The 22,073-nt window shown below is 37.0% G+C and overlaps 1 protein-coding gene across 8 annotated transcripts in view; it reads right to left on the reverse strand.

Moving 5' to 3' along the window:
• Nucleotides 1-22,073, reverse strand: part of LTBP1 (latent transforming growth factor beta binding protein 1) — a 204,459-nt gene that overhangs the window by 51,410 nt on the left and 130,976 nt on the right. For 5 of the 8 annotated variants that reach the window (XM_030035532.2, XM_030035533.2, XM_030035530.2 and 2 more), the window contains 10 exons: nucleotides 19,248-19,481; nucleotides 17,210-17,232; nucleotides 16,092-16,194; nucleotides 15,390-15,488; nucleotides 13,206-13,331; nucleotides 11,925-12,050; nucleotides 11,089-11,211; nucleotides 7,582-7,701; nucleotides 2,381-2,503; nucleotides 183-305 (listed from right to left, as the gene is read on the reverse strand). In XM_030035532.2, coding sequence (XP_029891392.1) covers nucleotides 183-305; nucleotides 2,381-2,503; nucleotides 7,582-7,701; nucleotides 11,089-11,211; nucleotides 11,925-12,050; nucleotides 13,206-13,331; nucleotides 15,390-15,488; nucleotides 16,092-16,194; nucleotides 17,210-17,232; nucleotides 19,248-19,481 — 1,200 coding nt within the window. The remainder of the gene's footprint in view (nucleotides 1-182; nucleotides 306-2,380; nucleotides 2,504-7,581; nucleotides 7,702-11,088; nucleotides 11,212-11,924; nucleotides 12,051-13,205; nucleotides 13,332-15,389; nucleotides 15,489-16,091; nucleotides 16,195-17,209; nucleotides 17,233-19,247; nucleotides 19,482-22,073) is intronic. The other 3 variants (XM_030035534.2, XM_030035537.2, XM_030035531.2) reach the window with 2 other exon arrangements.

Raw genomic sequence — 22,073 nt, forward strand, 5'->3', positions numbered from 1 at the left:
AGAATCCATTAAATATGTGGCTGTGTAGGTGGGGACTGTTGAATGACTGACAGTAAAGTATAGAGGAAGAAAGAGAAGCAACATATCTTTCTTACCCATTCTCAAAAGAGTTCATGCCTATAGCTGAAATACTCAAGATCTTACTGAAAAGAAGAATCAGTAGCCTAAGTCCACAAGCTTACCTTCACACTGATCTCCAGTAGATGATAACGTGTAGCCTTGGCTACAAATACATCTGAAAGATCCTTCTGTGTTCCTGCAGCGTCCATTCATACAGATTGATCGGTGCTGGCATTCGTCTATATCTGTAGCAGAAGAGACAGTGCAAACCTAACACGTCTGAAATTACCAATTATTAATCAAATGGTGCCATAACCAATTCTGAACAAAACAGCAAAGCAGAGTGTCAGTATACAGTACTGCTTCTCTTGGTCTTATTTATTAACAAATGCAGACAGTAAATATAATGCATAAAAAACCATGAAATTCCAGATTGGATGTTTCCCTTGAGATGACTGCATTCAGCATTCTCTCCTGTAGTGTCAATATATCCCTCAATGCACAAACGGGTACACACAGACACACAAATACACACGCATGCTGCTTGAGAGCTGCTTTTATTGCTTTTATGTCTGGCAAAGGTAACAAGCCAGCCACTCCAGTGAGTCAGCAAAACCCACAAAATACTTTCCAGCAGGATCACCACCTTTTAACAGGGTGTGGTTTTCAGATGCACACCGACAGGCTGTTCCTCTAATAAGTTGTATCTTAAGGCTCCTTTAAATACTTGCCTTGTAATAGTATTAATCCCCTAAGTATGGGGAAATGTCTCTTTGCTTCCACAACCACTGCTAATCCCTTGGCATTTCAGTTCTTATGAACTGGGGTCAGCCTGGGTTAACAGATGGACTTGAACATCAAACTTAAATTTTCCTATGAAAAACTCAAAATATTGGAGGGGAGTGGCACTTTGCATTCAGAACACAGCACATGTCTTGTTTGAGCTAGGAAGCCTGTTTTGCCTCCCTTATTTATAAAATACTTGTTAAGGAACAGTAATTAAATTGATATGGTAGGTTTTTAGTCACTTCTAGGATTTAGGCACGGCTAAATGTCTTTCTGAAAATACACTCCAATTCAAACAGGAGAAAATTACTCAATGAGGTTTTTCAGGTCTGTGTTATGGCTACATAGTCTGACCTCTTGACTAATGGTCCCCTGCAACCACAGAAGTTTTGAATTTAAGGATCACCAAAATCTGTGGGGCTGCATGAAGCATCTGGGCACGTGTACAGGTCCTTACTTTAGAAGGGCGCACTTTAAGAAGAACAGTCTGCACATGCCAGCTCAGCTTGGCAAGGGCTCTTTTCCATGAAAGGCTTAGAGGAAGCAGTCAAACTTTGCCTACATACTTTCCCCAAGACCAGTCTGCTATGTGTCCTGGACAGCACATTTAACTCACTCAAGACACTTAACTTACACTGATGTTTTGTTTCAAACTTCCTGACAAATTTACATGAACGATCATTTAGTTTTATTGTATTATTTTTAGCACTCAGAAGTCTGGAAGTGTTTGGTGCTATACACAGACACTTAGGGGAGGGTGGGGAGAAGGGAAAAGAAGAAAAAACAACATATGACAAGAAATGTTCAGGTTTTTGTGTGCTTCCACAGCTTGGAGACATTCTCCCAGATTTTCACCTCTGGGGAGAGATTTCAAGAAGTCCGCTCTCCCTAAGGAGAGGCATGTTCATACCTCCTGTACACACTCTAGGTCTTCTCTCGGACTACTCCACTCTGACTTCAGACGTAAGTTTGTTCCACTGGAGCAGTCCTGATGGGAGTTTTAGATGTGGAAGAAATGTAGAACCTGACACTTTGAAGGTACAGGTACTGTTCTTAGAAGTACAACACCAAACTCTCTTTCTACTAAATGTACTACTTGAAATGCAGTGACACCAATGCAGGCATCAGCTCAGTGTTAACTGACACTCCTGGGTTCCAAGAGTGTGCAGCCTGAGTTTTTTGATTCCACTCACCCACATGAAAGAAAAGAAAGATAGAAAGAAAAGCAATTAAGGCAGTGAAAGCCACTGTCCCCAAACCTCCAAAATGACAGAAATGCCAAGGATTTTATGGAAATTCCAATTTAGCAATATAAATATTACTACACATTCTTGATTTGCTTTGTAACAAATGTCAAACTTTACAGTGTGACTATGGAAGCCATAAAATGGAAATACATGTTCTTACATTTTTGGGCATCTAGCTTCAGTGTTGTACATTTGTTGTTTCTCAATTAAAAGGAATACTATTAGATGAAAAATATTATCTAAAAGGTAAATGAAACCTTATGAATTTTAATCATATTCTTTCCTACCTTCACAGTGATCCTCTGTTACAGAGAGTTTGAAACCTTGGCCACAAATACATCTGAAAGACCCCTCCATATTTTCACAGCGTCCATTTGTACAGAGATTGCCATACTGACACTCATCTATATCTGTGAAAACAAGGAAAGCATAAGTGTACAATTAACTTGGATACAACCGTCTTTCAGTTGAGCTTGGGAATTTATTCAAATTCCTCCATAAGCATGGTTATAATCAGTTTTCCTGTATATGTTTACCTTGACAATTCTGCAGCAATTCTAACTTAAAAAGATTTGGACTTGAGCTGCCTTGTGGTCAAACACTCAAATATACTCAGAGCCCACATGACTAAACCAATGCTTTTATCCCAGTACTGCAAGGACTCTAGGCTAACAAACCTTTTTCTTCCTTTTCTTTTCTTTTTTTAAATAGGGGTTCCACTATGAACTAACTGTGTCCACATTATCCTTACCTGAGTAAGATTATTTTGCTCATGATTTTCCCATAGTAGCTTAAACCAGTGCAGCTTTAGTATAGAGAAGAGGTCAGCAAGTGATGGCACATTCATTCTTGCATTACACGGATTTACTCTTAAGATATGTACCTGTGATAAAAGCACTAGCACCTGCCAATACCTTGTAACCATTATCACTAACCTTCCTGCTATTGCAATGAACAGTCTACAAAAGCAGACACAGCTCATGCTGGCAAGGCTGTGTTAGAAGCTGTTCTCTCTGAAACCATTTTTAAAACATGTGCTCTGGTCAGAATCCCCCAACTGGCTGCCTCTGCTTGTTTACCTGGAGCTTACCTACAAGTACAAAGGAACAGGCAGGTCCTCTTGGAAGCTAGAACAGACCTCAACCACATTTTCTGCTATTGAGTTTTTCTTGTTTTTTAAAGCTAGGTCGATTAATGTACAGGATTTAGAGTTCTCCAGTGCATAACTAAAGACTTTACAAAACACATGTACATGTGAGACCTTGTTAGATGACATTTTTCAAGTTGACTTAAAGGAGGCAGGTTCAAAAGGACTTAGCTGACACCTGAGGAATTTCAAGGGGATTTCTGCACTTCACGCAGGTCCCTTTGTAAAGACTACTCTATATAGGCAACAAGGAACTCCACTGGATTATGCCTTTATAACAAAAGTTTTAGAAGCAAAATCTCTCTTCCTGGTCACAAACCATCCTTTATTTACAGGATGACTTGAAAGAAACTTTTTTTCTATAAGCTATCCCACAGACACCTACTTTCATCATTCTCTGAAAGAAGGGTATTAACTAGATGGGCCACTCTCTTTAGCCAACATGAAAACTGCTACATTACTATTTAAGAATAATTTTCAATAATTCCTTCTGAATGCAATTTGTATAAATCAACAAAGAAAAAAGCAAACATATAAAGAAATAACATCTTTTGTTATAAACCCAGCCAGAATTAATTCAGTATTCTAAAAGAATCAATATTGTCTTTTTCTTAGGAGTGGTTTTCACTTAAAAAAAAAAAGGTTAATTTTCAAATTTTATTTATTTATTTTGGGGATGTAGTTAACAGCAAGCAGGTGTCCCTGTTTGTATGGAAAAAGCTGCATTTTTTAGCTTCACTGATGCAGAAAAAGAATTACACCTTATTTGCTTTTATGTGCCAGAAATCATGTTACTTCCAATTATCCTGTCTGTTGCCACCACAAAGCAGATGAAATCTGTCAACATAAAAGAGTAAAACTACTGATTATTTGAGGCACTTGAGCTATTTAGACAGCTGTAGCATAGGGAGAGCTGGAAAAAGATTAGAGGTCTTTAAATCATCATCATATCTTTTATTAGCTATTCTGAATATCTGCAGTAACTATTTTCCTCATATATTTATCATTCATGGCTCTTTACAGGCTCCTGTACAATCTGACTCTGACAAAGCCCATCTATCCCCAGACACAAACAAAATCACCATTATTGTCCATATTTCAGATGACCTACAATGCTTGTTTCCTCACTTGAGCCTCTAACTCTGTAAATAAGATGCCCTGTTGCAGCCTGGCCAAGAACATGAAGTGGCATCCTCCCAAGAGATGACAGCACAGACCCACAGGTGCTCTGCTATGGCAGTTCAGCAGGCGATACTCTTTACACCCTTCTGCCAGACTAATTTCTCAGATCCCTACTGTTGCAAAATGTGCTCGCTCAACAAAACAAAACCTTTGCTCTCAATGTATATGATAATTTGTTAAAACACAAAGAACCTAATTCAGCAGTCAGGCACACAAATTTCCAACTGAGTAACAAACCTGCTTCTTATAGATTCATTTTCATCTACTTATGTCCAAGCTACTTGAAAATGAAGCCTGCAATATTATTTCTGATTTTTGGATGGGACTCAAAGATCAACAGACTTTCCCATAAAGCCAGCAGAAAAGACAGGAACAGAACCTAAATCTGAGATGATGTCCAGAGCTGTAACTGATTCTATTGAAGCTCCCTACAGTAGCGCTAGAGACATATGGATCAGCTCTGCTGACCTCTGTATTAGTTCTGAAATCTTCTGATGGGGTTCCTAATGCGGTACAAGCTGAATATTGTTAATTAACCACAGAGCTGCAAAATCCACCACAGAGATAACCATGAGGATGAAGCAGTCTAGAAAGTTTTGTCAACTTAATTTTTTTCATTTATTCATCAACACACAGAAGTGTGCTCTAGATTCACATACTAATTTATTGTCATTCTACATCATGATATATCACTTTATTTGAATGGGCAAATGTGGAGAGAGAAAGATGAAAAATAAATAAACCAGGGATCGTGAGTAAACTTTAAAAAAAATTGTTTCAAATAGTCCCTGTACGGGACAAACGCATTGAGGGACCTGGGACAGTAGCAATTTCACGACAATGAGGGGGCAGGGTGTGCAGATGCCAATTTTAATTTCTTCCAATATGCATCTCACATTGGATATTCCCACCTAAACTGCAATTAAATGTATTCTACATTAAGTTTGAAGTAAGCTGATTGACTTGCCTTTATTAAACACAAGTGACTACGTTCCTGGCTTTAAATCCTGGAAGACTACAATATCAATAGCATCAAAGAACTGTAGAATTGTTACAGTAGACTTTCTAGGGCATAAAGTGCAGGCAGAGGAATGAGGTGAGGTAAAAAAAAAAAAAAAACAAACCAAAACTGAAAACAGCATTGGGAAAAACCAGCAGAGCTGCAACTGACCTAAACTAACAGCAGAAACAAATTTATGGAATAGTGGACTTAAATACCCTTCACAGATAACTTGGGAAATATTTTCCTTTCCAGTGTATTTAAATTGTACCATATTGCAAAGCTACAGATTTGAGACAAACTGTCTGCATTACATTTTCTAAAATGTGTATGGCTCATTTCCAACATGATGTAAGTCTAGGATAAATAGAAAATGAAGACTGATCACATCACTAATGATGTGAGTGAGATGTCTAGGCTTAGAACATTTCATAAAACAAAGGAAAAAGGGAAACTACATGCAGTAATACAAGGAAAAAAAGTATCAGCAACTTGGAACCAAGACTTATCCTTTACACGACTTAGTTCTGTTTGTAAATCTGAGCAGAGCAGTGACTGCTTTTCTCTCATTCTGCTCCTACTAACCTGGTTAGCAAGAATTAAACAAGGGAAAGTTATGCCATGGCATTTTCAACCAGGCTATTTTCATAAACAGGTATAGAAATCAAGCTTGGTATCGGGAAAGAATGCAAAATTAAGTTAACCTTACATTTTCCAAAAAAGGAATTATGTAAGAGGTAACCTTTCTAACAGAGTGCATGTACCACATTCTTTGCAAGGGCAGCAGGAATCCAGGCAGGTGGGAAGGAGCAAACCAAAGATGAACGTGGAGTAAAGTGTGCTAAGTGAACCACATCAGTTTGTTGTAAACATTTCATAGCTGGCTGTAACTCCATTAAAATCCATGAAATTACCAGAGAAATACGTTCTTCCACAATAAGTCAAATGACAAGACCAAATAATGCAGCTATGACATGCTGATAAATTGTAACAGGCAGATATGTTCAGACAGAAAAAAATTGCTACAGTATGCCACCTTTAGAAAATAGAGTGGTTGAAAAAGGTGTAGTCTGTACAGCAAAACTGGTGGTGAGGCTCTGACAGCCACACTATACATTTTTCAAGTGCTTCACTGCAACTTCACTCTACTCTTGCTCTACAGATCAAAAGCCCATTTGTGGCTGGAGGACAGTAGATGCCCATCTTCCAGAGCTATTTCAACCAAAACAATGCTCCTAGACTGCTTCATATGAACTGAACCAAATCACAGCAGTTGGGAGCGTTTAGGAAATATGGAAATACACCGCCAATCTGACTGACAACAATAATGCATGCACCCCCTATGTAAGTTATTACACACCCATTTAGGTAACATGGTTACTCCAACCATCACAAATTATAGGGCATGTGTTACACACAGAAAGGACAGGAGGATTCATAACAGACAGCAGATCCTTCACAACTGAGGTAAAATTTAAGTTTCTGGTAGTGTCCCAGGAAGTGGCACTCAAACCTGCAAAAGATTATTTCTTTTTGCACAATGGATTAATTTGTTCTTTCTTATCTATATCTCAAATAGCCGAAACTGATTTGGAAAAAAACCAATAAATCTAACATATAAAAACAAATCAGCAAAACTATAATGTGAAAAATCTGTCCTAAAAACCTAACCTAAAGTGTGACAAGCTGCTTTAAGATGTGCTAATGTTTGCTGGAAGTACAGATAATTAAGAAATTTTATTAATATGCTTTGTGAGCAAACTCCCATATCCTATTGAAAAGCCTGGCAGTCACACTGATGTATTAGCGCTCTCATGTTTTTTCCATTTGTTAATACCTCCAAATGATGGTCTACTAGCATTTCACTGATAATACATCCCTTTCAGTTCCATATTTTCTATCTCAAGAATTTTGTTTTGTAATTATAATTGTATTGATTGCAGTCTAGATTCAATGTTCATTTATCTACAGTAAAACACAATTTCCTCACATATACTGTGTCTGAGAACATAAAGTCATTTCAAAAATCTTGTATTTTCAATTGTTATTGAATGAAATGGGGACCCAGGGAACAGTGCTGTCATCAGGTTGATGGAACAGGAAATACAGCATCTCGGAACAAGAACTATAACCGGAGATACAAAGAGTACTGAACATACCATGGCAGTGTCCATTCCAGCCTCTGAATCCCACTCTGCAAGGAATGCACTGGTAAGAGCCAGGAGCATTAATGCACTGTGCATCTGGACAAGTAGTTGGAGTCAGGCATTCATCAATGTCTTCAAAAGAGAAGATAAAAGGAAATAGTGGTCAAAGCCATACCAGAACACTGAACAATAAACTAATCTGGTTATTCTGACTGTGCTTGTGTTATACTGATACATTTAAAGAGTTGCATACTTTATCTGTTAAGAGACCCAGGAAGGTGCAAATTCTCACAGATTCGTACCAGTGAAGGCACATCTCTGAGAAATAAATTAGACCAGAGTACATGCAACTGAATCTGAATTTTCTGTTATACTGAGAATCTTTGGTAGGCCCTCCATAACATACAGCAGATCAGATTTCTGGCTTAGATAGGCAAGAATAACTTTGCTTACGTCACCCCTTTACCATATTGAAAAATGTCATGAGGCTCTTTCCATAGTAAGACAACAATAAAACTGTAACTTTGGCCTGTCAAAACAAAGAGGAATTTAGTATTCTCCAGTGTCCTAGAGTTATGCAGCACGTAAGTATTAAGCGGACTATAAATTTAATTGTGTGAATGATAATCAAAGGTGTTTATAGGGAGTAGGGAGTTAATCATATCTGAAAGAATGCACAAGCAACACACACATCACTGAGGCTGGCAATGTTTAGGGTGATAGACGGACTTGTTGCATCAGGAGAGGTCCTAGTTTACCCATGACAAAACAAGAGATAGGTTCTGAAAAACTCATGGATCTCATGTCCAGGTTCTGAGCGTCTACCAAGAACTTCTTATCCTGTGCCAAAGAAACCCACAATACACACAATATATGCAATCTGAAAGAGACTGCATACAAAAATGACATTCAAAGACAAGTTGCTGTCAAGTGACCAATGATCAGAAGATGCGGGAATTAAAACTCTGTGGGCAGCCTCATTCCAGTCTGCTCCTATACTTGAGTATCATTTTATAATATGGTCTTTAATTATACAATAATTATAATCTTTCCTACCAAATACTTGCTTCATGCAGTGCACAGAACTAATGAAATCATCAAAGTCACCTCTAAATCCAGCTGCTTAAGCTCCTGTCCCTTCCCTGCCCCAAGCCTAGCGGTTGTATCTTCTGCAATTAAGGACTGCTACTCCAGCACAGAGAGTAGGGAGGCAATTTACTCCTAGTTTTGGCAACAAGATTACAGAAGGAATGTAGCCTTCAACACTTGTAATTTAACTGGACAATGCTCCAACCTTCAGAGAACTGAACATCCCAGGGCAAATCACAATTTTTCATAGAATCGTAATTGTCCAGCTCAGAATACTTTCTTATAAAAACAGCAACAGGCCTCCTCAGCTGCTACAATGTAGACCTGCAAATGTTTCTCACTGAAACTTCTGTGCGATTTTTTTTTATTTATTTAAACAAAAAAAATCCACTTCTGCTGAAACCTGTTCTCAGAACTGCCTGGACTGTATCTGTCCTCAAAACACACAACATCAATGATGTATTTGGTACAGAAATTTTCAGTCAAAATAAAGTCTAAATGCTGCAAAGCTTAAAGAAATCCCAATAAGATTTTATAGGAATACTTAATCACATGCAGCTATGCCTGTAACACTGTTCTACATAAACAATAGACTCTACAACAACAACAACATATATGCACTCTCTATGTTTCCCAGGCTAGGCCCATGACAGAGCTTGCATGAGTATAGCTTGAAGGCAGAATGAAGATGGGGTGAGGAACTGTAAGCAAACTGTGTGTATTGTATGCAGCTTGGAGGTTTCTTGCCTTTGTTTTTGAAATGTGGAGGAGGTGGAAAGGAGTTATTTGTGGAATCTGTAATCTGTCAGTACGGTGACTATAACGTGTAGGTGTAATGACATGGTGAAATGATTCCCCAAATATGTAATTTCCTTGGTTTGATGGATTTAGTGTAGGAGGGTTTTTCCCTTAAGCAACCTTAAATAACTTTCAACAGAGAATTTGGTTTCAGAAATTACATATTGTTAAGTTAAATGATAGAGGACTACCACCACACTACTTAAAATGCAAGCTAATAAGAAATTTGATGCACTGTGATATTCTGATATCTAGCCCATTTTAATCACAGATTCCCTACTGACAGATAAGATTTGAAAAAAGTAGTTGTAAGAGTGGAGTGTGTGAAACGTTTTTTTAAATAATAAAAAAATTTGTCTAAATAGAAAGAGGAACCTTTTAGCAATGTTCAGAGCAGCAAATATATCCACAGCAGCTTTAAGTTGTTTATTTGCTAGGCAACCTAACATGTTAGCAATTTTATTCTGTCCTAAGTAACTCAGACTAAATCATGAACAAAACTATGTTTAAAATTAAATGGCTGCCTGTGGTTTTTAGTTCACAATTCAGGTTGAAAATCAAAAAAGAACAGCAAAAAGGCAAAAATATCTCAGTGAAAAATAATGTGAAGTTTTGAAGGTCAGATGTCCTAGGATCTCCTGCACCATGAAGCACCCACTAGATATATATTTCCAAATTAAAAAAAGTCACTGTAAAAAAATTTACCATTTGCTATCTGTTATAGTACAGGAAAAATGATAGGTTGGTTGTTGTTGGTTTTTTTGAAACAGAAACTTGGTAAAGTATGCAGGGAAGGACTAACAATGAAGTTAAGAGATTCCATGGCAAGAGCTGTTAAAATAGCTGTCCCGAGATGGCTCCGTCCATAGCGGAGGAACTCCTTTGCAGTGTCTTAAATCTAAATAATAGGAATTGAATTGTGGTTCCAGACATCAAATAACTGACAAGATTGGAGAGTACTCAAAAAGGTTTCTTGTTTAAGATTGCACCCTCTGAGAATTCTCCCTTTGCAGCTCAAGCCATAGTGCTAAGCCTCCCTTGAACAGCAGGCAACGTTAATCATGCCAGACGGCAGTAACATTTGGCATTGTTTTTGTGATATGAATAAATGGTAACTTCACTTCATCATCCAGGACATACTGTAGATAAAACAAGCAATCTCCTTTTGAACATTCTGCCATTTTCAGCTGGTGTACAGGAGGAAGTTAAATGATCTGAAGGCAAATTAAATGAAAAAAGTAGCTGTGAGAGAAATCCAGCAGTAAGATTAAGCTAGAGAAATTACCCATGGAAATAAGCACAGAGTGGGATGGGGAAAGGGAACTCTGAACACAAATAGATATAAAACCACTGTGCCAAGACATTCCATTTGAAATCAAATAGCAAATGAGGATTGGAAGGAATTAAGAGAGATATACCAGGTAGAAAAATATTAAGTTAAACATGAAAAAAACTGTGTTTTTTTAATATTTCCATCTAAAGGCCAGATTTCTTCAAAAATAAAGAAACAGATGTAAAGTTTTCTGTTGAGATCAGAAACAGCAGTCAATGCAAACAAATGGCTCGTCCTATTGCAGTTGTTTGGCTTGGCAACTGTTACTGTATTACTACTGGTGAAGAGTCCAAACCTACCTTCACATTCACCTCTCCTGTTCATTTGGTATCCACTATCACAATATTCACATCTGTATGAGCCAACAGTATTTATGCAAAAGCCTTCCCCGCAAGTATGAGGTCTTGAACATTCATCAAAATCTGCAGATGAAAAAGAGAAGAGAAACTTTGCTTACCATGTAATTACTAAATGCTTGCATCTCCTCTAAACTCTGGTTTAATTAAACATAAGTAAGTTTGGATTTTTGAAGCTGTTTGCAAGCCACAGCCCTACAGCTGTTCTTACTGAATAGTTCCATCTTTACCTCGCTGCTTGTAATTGCAGAGAATGAGATCTAGAAACAACCAGGCTGTAGGAAGAAGGCCAGTGAGCAGCCCTGTGGTTGCAAACACAATGCATGTCCCTGCATGCATATTGTGCCCAAGGCAGCACTAACCTGAGGAAGATCACAGCCAATTCAGGCTGTTTGTATTGCTCTGCAAAGTTCATGGCTGGTTGCAGCTATATTTAAAAATATGGTTTGTTACAGCTGTGAGTGATTTAAAGAGTTCTGAATATTTGTATTTTCTACCACAGAAGGTGTTTTTACTAAATGGTAATTTTCCTAAACAAGCATGATGCTGGATAAATTCTTGTTTTTCAACAAATAACCATTTTGAAAAGTAGTAGGAGCTTCTCAAATGTTTTCCTCACCACAATACCTGGTGAGAGACAATTAAAAACCCTTCCAGACATCAGTCTAGTACTAATGACATTGAGGAAAAAAGCTGAAAAGGGGACTTTAGGGTGTTTTAGATAAGCTTCTTGATTCATTTTTATATTTTTATTTTCTATAAAGGAGACCAGTAATTACCAACGCAGTCAGTTCCATCTTCACTGGCCATGAATCCAGCTTGGCAAATACATAGGAAACTTCCTTCTGTATTTTCACAGCGTCCAAGGGAACAGAGATGGGGTGCCTGATTACACTCATTAATATCTATAAAAGAAATAAAAACATAAGACTATAGAATAACATATTTAGTTGTGATTCTTTTTGTGCATTCTATGCCATGCTTTTGAAAAGACTGATCTTGTAATTATTTTAACTATTTGAAAAAGTATATGTTTTCCTCTCCCTCAGAGCTGCAAAAAAGATGCATTAAATAGTTTTGGTTGGAAAAAAATGCTCTTATTGGCTTAGACCATAAGAATATTGCATTGGCCTGAAGAATGTGACATGATTACTATTCAAATCACTACACTGAGCACAAGCTGCAAGCATGGAACATTAACACAATTTGGATGAAATAGAAGGATTTTAAGTTGCCATTTGGTTGTGTATGTGTGTAAATTATTTTCTAATATTATAGTTGCACCTGATAGTATACGTATCAGTGTGAAGTTACTGAACATTTGGTAGCATGAGAAGTTGATAGTGTACAATCTGGCAACATGATACAGTAAACTCTTTCTGATCCAAGTTACAGAGGAACCAGCATACTCTGAATGAAGGAAAGATACCAATCTAGCTGCTTCCAAATCTGAAATGGCTCACATAGAGCCAGTCTGGGCTCTGCCTCATGTTCATCAGAGCCCTCTGTTCCAGAACTTAGTAGCTTAGAAGAGAATGAAGACCTCACTTTGTGGATCTCCTAATGTGCCTCTGGGATGTTTATGATATACTTTCTCTTTTCAGCAGAAGGTTGAAAGGAAAGACCTAACAAAATAACTGGATCTAGTCTAGCTGCAGAGCTAGTAGCTGGGTAAATCATTCTGAGAAACAGGCACTAATTCAGCCATTCTTTCTCCAAACAGAAGAGTATTTCTTCCTAGCAGTCTGATGATTTTAGATACCTGATATGAAGCTGAGAAGAGATGGTCTGTCTAATCACTTTTTGCTCTCATCTCACAACGGGAAAGGCTTTCATCCAATTTAATTAAATTCATATTCAGTTCTGAGTGGCTGAAAAGCTGTACCAGAGACTAGCTGGGAAATTTTGACATACAAAAACTAGTTTCTGTGTAGTTTGGAAGCATTCAGTAGAGGAAGTAACTCCTGACTGCTCTGTAGCCTATTTCCCCTGACCAGACTCTACATTTCAAGCATTTCATAGCATGGTTATTTCAGATTTTTGAAAGTGTCCATTCATACCAGAGCACTTTGTCTGCTGATCATTAAGTTTGTACCCCTCGTAGCAGATGCAAGTGTATCCCACAGGCAAATTAACACAGTGTCCTGCTCCACAGATATCAGGATTAACTGTACATTCGTTGATTTCTAAGCAAACAAAAAAAAGTTTAGTGTTAAATTCCCCCACATAGTTCAGTAAGTGCACAGTATTTTGTAATCCAAGTAGAAAGATTAGGCCTGAAAACAACTGTAAATAAAGTTTGTAAGTCCTGAGTTTCTGTAATGGATACCTTAACTGGAATAATCTAGAAACCATCTAGGCTTTTCCTAGTGACATATTCTTATGTCTTATCTGAGATCTATAAATGGGTACATAAAAAATAAAGTAAAATGAAGATAATATAAAGGAAAAATTTATAAAATTTAACCTTTGCATTGAAGGCTAAGAAAAAAACTGTAATGGGTTTCTGATTGTTTTTACAGAATACTCATCTGTTAATGGCTTGGATGTATTTTGTAGGATAAGGAGATTCAGATATGGGCAGCATTGGATGCTAAACCCTTACAGTAGTTTTAGAAATTCTCAAAGTATATGTGTTACTGCAAAAAATACTAATGACTGTGTTTAGTTGCAATATAAACTCAGGTTATACAGCAGCACGAAATCATAATTCCTGAAAAAGAAGTTATCTGTAAAGAAGAATCATTTATCCTGACTATTTAGAAATAGATTACATTTAAATTTAACTAAATCTTAAAGTACAGAATTAAGGCACTCAAAAACTTCTCATCTCTAACTACATTCAGTTTTTTAAATCCGGTTTAGGATTTTGTCCTACAAATCTTAGTTCACTTAGACTTTACTACCTCTTAAATATCTGAACAACACTTGGAACTCTATCTGAACAACAGATTCATATATTTGTTTATAGCACACAGCAATTTTTAGTTCTACTCCTTTTCCTGAGGAAAGAAAAAACAGTAGAACATGGAAAACTACCATGTTTTTTCTAACTGATGTGAGTTCCCAGCAGGGTAACTTTCTCTCTCTGTAAGGAAGCAGGGAGCTGGCTGGCAGAAAGGGCACAGTCACAGCAGAGCTGACTTCCAAATTCTGGTTTGACAATCACCATTAGTAGAACTTTCATATGGGTTAGAAAACTGTAATTATAGGTAATTGAAGGAAGCAGCTGAATGCTTACAGGACACAGTACTTTCTCTAGCCTTACAGTAGATTCAGAAGAATTTAACTGCAGACAGAATCGTACTTCAAACAACTGGGTGATTTAGACCCTGTGCATATCGCATGCAACTCAAAAATCCGTTCCCGCATGAAGGAAAGCCATCTTCAAAGAGTTAAACTTTTATTAAAGCGAGTGCAATTTCTCCCTGTGAATGCAAATTACGAAACCTCTTGGTGGGCCTAGATATCTCTACCATATATAATACTGCATCTTAAAGTATTTACCTGGATATTGCAATTGCTTCAAAGCCTGTGTTAATTCCAAGAGACTAGCCATTGTAATGCTCTCATGTATACACACATAGTACATTCACCTTTTTGTTTTCAAATTTACAGCAAGTGAAATTTTCATGCCTTTTGGACACAGCTATCACTTAGACAAGTTTCAGCTATGACAGGAGCATTACTTGCATTTCTGTTATTTTCACTTCTTGACACATGGATGTAGAAAAGGCTATTTTAATACATCAAAAAAGGAAGCACAAACATCAAAAGAACATTTTAAAACATATCTTACAGTAAATCCTCATCTGCTTTTTGTAGAACATGCTGATCTACATCCCACTAAGTCTACGTTCCTCAAAGAACATGATCACGTATACTTCATGAACATGTGGAGACTGTCTAAAGACCTGACTTGTATCCAAGAAGTCTTCAGTTCTGGACTTCAGTTGCAGATTGTGTAATCTGAGGTGGAATTATTAATTTTTCTTTCTATCATTTATTTGTGAGCACAAAAATGGCAGGTACATTCTGGGAGGGCCCAGTTCTGGCTCTGTTGACAGTACCCTCATTGCTGTGCTGTTCTGTACTTGCTATCTCTCCCCAGAATATTTCTTTCTGTTCTACAGCTACATTCTCTTCACTATTATAATTCAGACATAGAACAGAACAAGTTATAGTGTCAGGAGCTCACAGTCATTTCAGAATTTATTTTTAGTTCTAAAAAGGAAGTACAATACCTGTAACTTGAGTAGGTGCAATTACTTGACTTGCACTCGAAGTAGAGATTTCAGGAGCAACTTCAACGGGCAGAGGAGGAGATGTTTTCTCAATCACTACTGTGTGACATGGAATGGAAATCAGTCACATCCAAAAAAAAACTCCTTAAAGCATTCAAAAAAAACCCCAACCCCTAAAGAATTCACACATGATACTGAATGAGCCAGACACTATGGAGCTTTTCATTAGTTTATTCTGCTTGCTTAGTTCTGGAGTAGAAAAAATAATATAATTGGGTTTTCCATCATTCTACGTCTTGTGAAAAAACCTGAGGTGCTAAAGACAGTAAGCACAATAGTAAAACTTTTGCAGTGAAAGTAATGCATAAATCTACAAGGAGGCACCAAAGTAAAGCCTCCTCTTGAAAGCGGTACAAGGCCTCAACTCTGCCAACATTAAAATTCTCATGTATGTAATCCAGGATATCACTTTTTCCTAAAGTATATCTTTGCCTCCTAACAAGTCCCTGAGCCAATGCCAACCTCTCCATTCCTCCCACTTCAGCTTCCACTATTATTTTTTTTTTCCATATTCTGCTCATGGCAAAATTGCTTGTGAAGCTGCAATCAATTTTTCATGAACCTCTGTTACAATTGCTAGCTTCCCATTCTTTGAAGAACTGTAAGCACTCTCATACTAAAAGACAAGTCAAAACAAGTTACCTGGAAACTGTGGATGCAGGTTAATTGTTGAAATTCCAGGAGAAAGCTGAGGCTGCCCAGGCTCTAGATAAGGCTGCTTTTCTTGATCAAGGGATGCTAATTCCTAAAAGAATGATTGAAAATTTACATTCTGAAAACATTCTTTTAATTCAGCTATCATAACAACCCATAAACTCCTGTCTTGAGAAACTGCTAACATTCTCATAAGTGTCTTTTGATAGCAGATCATTAATTACCACCAATTTAAGCCTGAAAGAACATGGAATACTATGTTTACATAATGGCATACAATTTAACATTGATTTTATTTGAAGCAGCCATTTCATGGAGCTTCTAATTGTATCTTTGGCTTTGTCCCTCCATAGTTCTCCCATCCTCTGGTCTTTAATCTCTTATGAATAGTATTTAATTGCAGTTCAGCATCACACGAAAGTATACAATCACATATATCTCAAGTCTTTGACCACTGTGAAAGTTTCTCTCTTAGCTATTGCACTGATCATCTTATTTTCATTAAAGTGTTAGATGTTTGTAAGTCTTTAGGAAAATGAAATGAAGTACAGCTGCAGTTATTCCTAATGAATCCCATTATCTTCAGCATAGAGAACCTGGAACCTCCAGAACGGGGGATTTAACATAGATACGCACCTGCTCTTCTCCACTGAAACCGCAGCAACTCTAAAAAAACCTAGGAAACTAACTTAGGCATTAATACCAGTCTCTTAAGCAGGTGTCACAACTGCTTCTCAAAGCTTCATAGCGTTTGTCTCCAATTCATTTTCTCTAGCTGATAGTTTATGTTGCTCTCCTTCATGCTGTCTGCATTTTTCAGTATCCTCTTTAAAATACAGGCTCCAGAATGGGATGGAACAATATAGTACTAGACCCTCCACCAATGCTCTATAGAGAGGTTACAGTAATCTGTTTCCTGTACCTCACTACGTGCCTGTTGTTATATATAATAATAACATGAGCTCTTTTTGCCTCAGGGTTTGCAGTGTAAGTCCACAGTGAGTTGTTTGATCCTCATAAATCCTAAATCCTTTTCAGAGTTACTGTATCACCTCTCATACACATGGTCTGCATTCTAATTCTAGATAGATCACATCATGTTTTACCTGATCAGGGGCTGCAGTTGCCACTAAAACCAGAAAGAAAAAAGAAAATTAATCAGTCTTCACATAACATTTTCTTACACATTCTATTTAAAACTACTAGCACATCTGAAAGTGGTTGTTGCCATCGCAGAAAAATTTAAGTCTCTAACCTCATTCCAAAATGGTGCAAACTTGAAGTAATGTTCCTGAAGCAAGCGTAAAAACTAACCTGAAACCAGAATAAGATTCTACACACTGACCAATGCTTAGAACTATTTACTCAGTATTCAGCAGCCTTATAGGTTTCTCAATTAATTATTTCCTTAGAAACAATCCAAGAAACACAGGTCATTAACTCACTGATTAAACGTTTTTAAGTCCTTCTAAGGAATATCAATGTCTGTAATTACTTTAAAGGTAAATTAATATCATAATGATATATAATAACCATTAACAAATTTGCAAGAATTTACTGTAAAAAAAAAAAAAAATCAAGTTCTGAAATTTGCCTTTTCTTTAAGCAAGTAAAAGTGCTTTGGGTTTTTTTTTCCCTCCACAAAAGTGACTTTTTTCTGGGAAGGAGAGGTAGAAATTTCACATAAGTTTTTATTTGCCATTGCAGTTTGCCTTTTTTGAATTTGTCTTTCACTGATGAAAATCTATATGCTACTGTAAAAAACTGTAAGAATATTTTTTTTTTCACAACTAACATTTTCCACAGGATAGATTAAAAAAAAAAACAAACAAAAAACAAACAAAAAAACAACCCAAAACTCCTATTGCTCTAGTTTCTTCAGTATTAGCATGGAGGTTGATTATCCAAACTGTGAGAACTTCTAATAAAATCTCAAAAATTCAAAAGGCAAACATATAAAAAAATGGAATATAAAATTCAAACACACGTATGTGTCATTACTGACTTAGAGTAAGCATTTTTTAAATTTTTTTTTTTATTTAAAAAAAATAAATTCCTCTTTTCTCCAGATTTTCTCTGTTTTAAGATTTACTAGAATGTGGCAATCTTTCTAATTACTGAAGTAATATTTTAGCAAATGATACACTACTTTTTTCCACTTTGTAACACAGAAAAGCCCAGAGGTTTATGTGAGATTATATAATCCAGCACAGTGTGTAAGTGTATTTGAATGGCTTATTTTTCTCTCCAGATTCAGTTTAGCTCCATTTTCTTTTTGAAAGCAAAACTAGAACAGTGATTTTAACTGGAAAGTAACCCATGTCACACAGAATTTTGCAAAGTCAGCTGACTGAAACTCTTTCTAATAATAGCCTGACACACAGATACATAACTGCTACTTGGAAATAACCTATTAAGCATTCAATATCATAAGAGGGTTCTTCAGCAATGTATCTCTTCTTGTCTACAGTTAGTTCATGCCAAGTTTGCTGGCGATGTATTTATAATAGTGCTGCTTTCTGCATTTCTTTGCTTCTGCATTTGTTTTAGACTCAGGACAATTTTGGCTGCTACAAGTTCTTAGAGGAGATTGCAGAAAACAAAGCCTAAGAAAAATATCTTAGAGGAGTCAACTAATCATTAAACAGCCCAGCAGACAGAGGCTGATCCAACATGGTCACACCAAGGGAGTGTACAGCTGCAGGGGTGAGAGCAGACCACATGAAGGGTGCACCACATGGTGCTAATCTACAGGAGTGTATAGAAGGAAGATGATGAAAACCCCTTAGCTTCTGCGACCCCAAATACTAGTAAATCAAAGCCTGAGTTGAGTCCTTTGTTATATGTTAGAGATTATAAATATTTTTATAAAAGTCTTACAACAAATATTTACTATTTCTTATCATAAAAATTAATGAGATTGAAGCAGTCTCTCTCTCTTTGGTGTTCTCAGCATTTGGTAGGAGGTTTACATAAAATTTCAGAAGTAAATCATGTAACACAATACACTCCACGACATGGAATGCTCTGCTGTGGGAAGTGACACCTCTTTGTCCTGCACTGTATGCAGCTACTCTGCAAAGAAACATACCATGGAAGACACATGCACAGAAATACAGAAAGACTAAGTTTTCCCACTCTCACCTTCTTGCACAGCCATCTCAGTCTCACTTTTCTGTGAGAAGGTCAGTGCCTCCACTGGCTCTTCCTTTGCTGGGAGAGGTGGAGGAGAAGTACCTTTAGCAACAGGTTGAGTAATCGGGGTCTTGCCAATGACAGGTGGCTGTACTCTAACTGCAGGGTGATGATATAGCTTGTTTCTGTGAGGGCCAGAAACCGTATAACCCATTCCACCAGGGCAGATTTCCTTAAAAGCAGCTAGATTTGGGATGGGAAAATATTCCTTTTAGATGCCTAAAAGTGCAATATGTTGACATAGTGGAAAATATAATGACTACCACTAATAAATTTAATCTCATACTGTATATACATTTTTACAAAAAACTACTTAAAGACCAGTTATGCATTGCATGCTAGTATGACTGAGCATTCTCCCAAAAGCATGTTCTGCTGTTATTCCCAGGAGGTTTCAACTCCAGTTTACCATCTTTCTTCCGTTAATTTGAATCTATCATTATATCAAGATAATTTTTTTAATTAATCCTCTTCAAGCAGTATATCCTTTCTGAGTATGAATTTAAGTATGCAAATTGTCATCATCATTTACATTGCATAAGGAATGAGCATCACTATTTCTATCACTCTCTTTTTGCAGAAACCAAAGGAAAAAATCTCACCACCCCTGTACTAGAGGACCAGAAGAATATCAATCGTAACAACATTCATTCACAGGATCCCATTTGAATACACCAGAGGTCTCATACCAGCCCTGATCCAAATTCCACTGAATTGAATAAGTCTTTCCACTGACCTCAGTGGTCTGGATAAAAACAAGATCGGAGTCATAAAAAGCCAAATCACCACTGGAAGAGAGGGGAAATAATCTCATTTATAAAGCTGCTACAGAAAAAGGTAATGAAAGTCAGGTAGCAGCACGTGCTCTGGTCTCTGCAGCTGCTCTACATGAGCATCAGGTTTTGCAGTCCTAGTGGAAGACTAGAATGAAAAAGAAATACGGGTCAGCCTTCCTCCCCATCAAAGATAATAGCCATGCTCCTGTCAGGGACAGGGAGAGCTTGTCTTGAAGGGCAGTGCTTCACTGTCCTCATTGCTCTAGGTAAAGCCTACGTTGGCATGAAACATCAAAGATTTAGTCTCCCATGTGCCCGATGTGATTTCTTACAGCTTCTTAAGAGATGTGCGGAGTGGGTCATTGCTAAGTTCACAAATTCTGCTTTGAACACATCAGGGTTTTAAAATGAATTAGCATCTAAAATAAAACCACAAAATACTAGCTATAGGTAATCCACAGATGAATTCATTAAATTGTACATTAAATTGCAGTATGCATTAATTACATACCGTGTTCTGATGGTGTCTTAGTAATAGAAAAGATGAAGGGTCAAACCAATTGAGTGGTTTCAGAATCATGAAATACTTTTTGTTGGGAAATGCTAATATCAAAACTTGCCACAAAAACACCCAACTGAGGGTGAATTTTGGTCAAAGGAGGAAGTTGGAGAAAATTTGACATCTGTCCCTTCAGATGCATACTTAGGATGCATCTTGTTTCAGGCCATATTCTCTCAAATGCAGAATAGAAATGTGAGCCTTATTCTACCACAGCTCTGATAAGTGCTCTCAACACTTGGGTATAGAAAGCTGGCCTCTCTCAGTCTCTCTTTTGGAGCTGGTCTACTTTGTACAAATATTTTAAAAGCTGTAAGAGAGTGAGATCATGACTTTTTAATTCAATGACTTTTAAATTAACATGGGATGCTGCAGTAAATACATTACCCCATTCTGGAGTATCCCACTTTCACACATTTTTTCATAGAAAACTCTGAAAGATTATGAATTTAACCTGTTACAGAAAGGAACATGTTTTTAAATCATGAAAGTTGTCATGAAACGGGAAAAGTGTTTTCCACACAGTTCATCAGAATTTTCTACTCACAGATTTTCTCTCTGAAGTCTTTTCATTAAGAAAAATCGCTAAAATAACAAATTTCACATAATATTCAACTATGTCTTTTTTACGACTAGACAGCAGTCAACAAAAAGATATATTCTCTGCTCCAGAATACACACAATTTGGTATAAAGCCTCATGCAATATTCTCATAGATGTAAAGCATCTGCATTTAAATTGCAAGTCATCTGATGAGAATATCTTTTTTATCCATTAAAAAGCCATAGAAATATTATTTATCTCAAAGTGAACTGGACTTTTAAAACCCTAATCAGTGATGTAGCAACCCAGTGGTCATACAGGAAGCAATGGCTTTAAAAATCGATTGAAATGCTCAAAAATGTTGATCACTTCCATTTCTGTAAGCCCAACTTAAAAAAGGAATCTGCTGCTTTCATCACGTCTCTGATGCTAGCTGTGGATTTCCCAAAGCAGCTAGCTAGTTTTGAAAATCTGAATCTTTATAAAATACTCCAGAGAAATACATGACCTGTATCATAATAGTGATATCTGCAGCAGCAACTTCAGTAAGAACAGTAGATTACCATTACAAACACCTGTGCTAAAATACTGACCAGGCTGGACATCAAAAAATAATATTCAGTTGATTTTGACTGAAGACTCCAACATTGGTCATTTAAGTTTTAAGCAAAATTGGGGAATAAAAGGTACTTGAAAGCAGCGATCAGTATCTATAATATGTGGTCTCTTAATCTATGAGCAGCCTAAATGAGGGTAGTGACCAACCAAGTCCTTATATATTTAAAAACCAGCAGGACTCCAGGTGAACACTGATAATACAAGTGAGCTTTATGTATCAAGTAAGGAATTAAGTGAAAGGTGGCATGAAATGTTTATCTACCAGTTTATTGTTAAGAA

Source organism: Aquila chrysaetos, chromosome 13 (assembly GCF_900496995.4).
Source record: "Aquila chrysaetos chrysaetos chromosome 13, bAquChr1.4, whole genome shotgun sequence".
NCBI classification, from domain to species: domain Eukaryota; kingdom Metazoa; phylum Chordata; class Aves; order Accipitriformes; family Accipitridae; genus Aquila; species Aquila chrysaetos.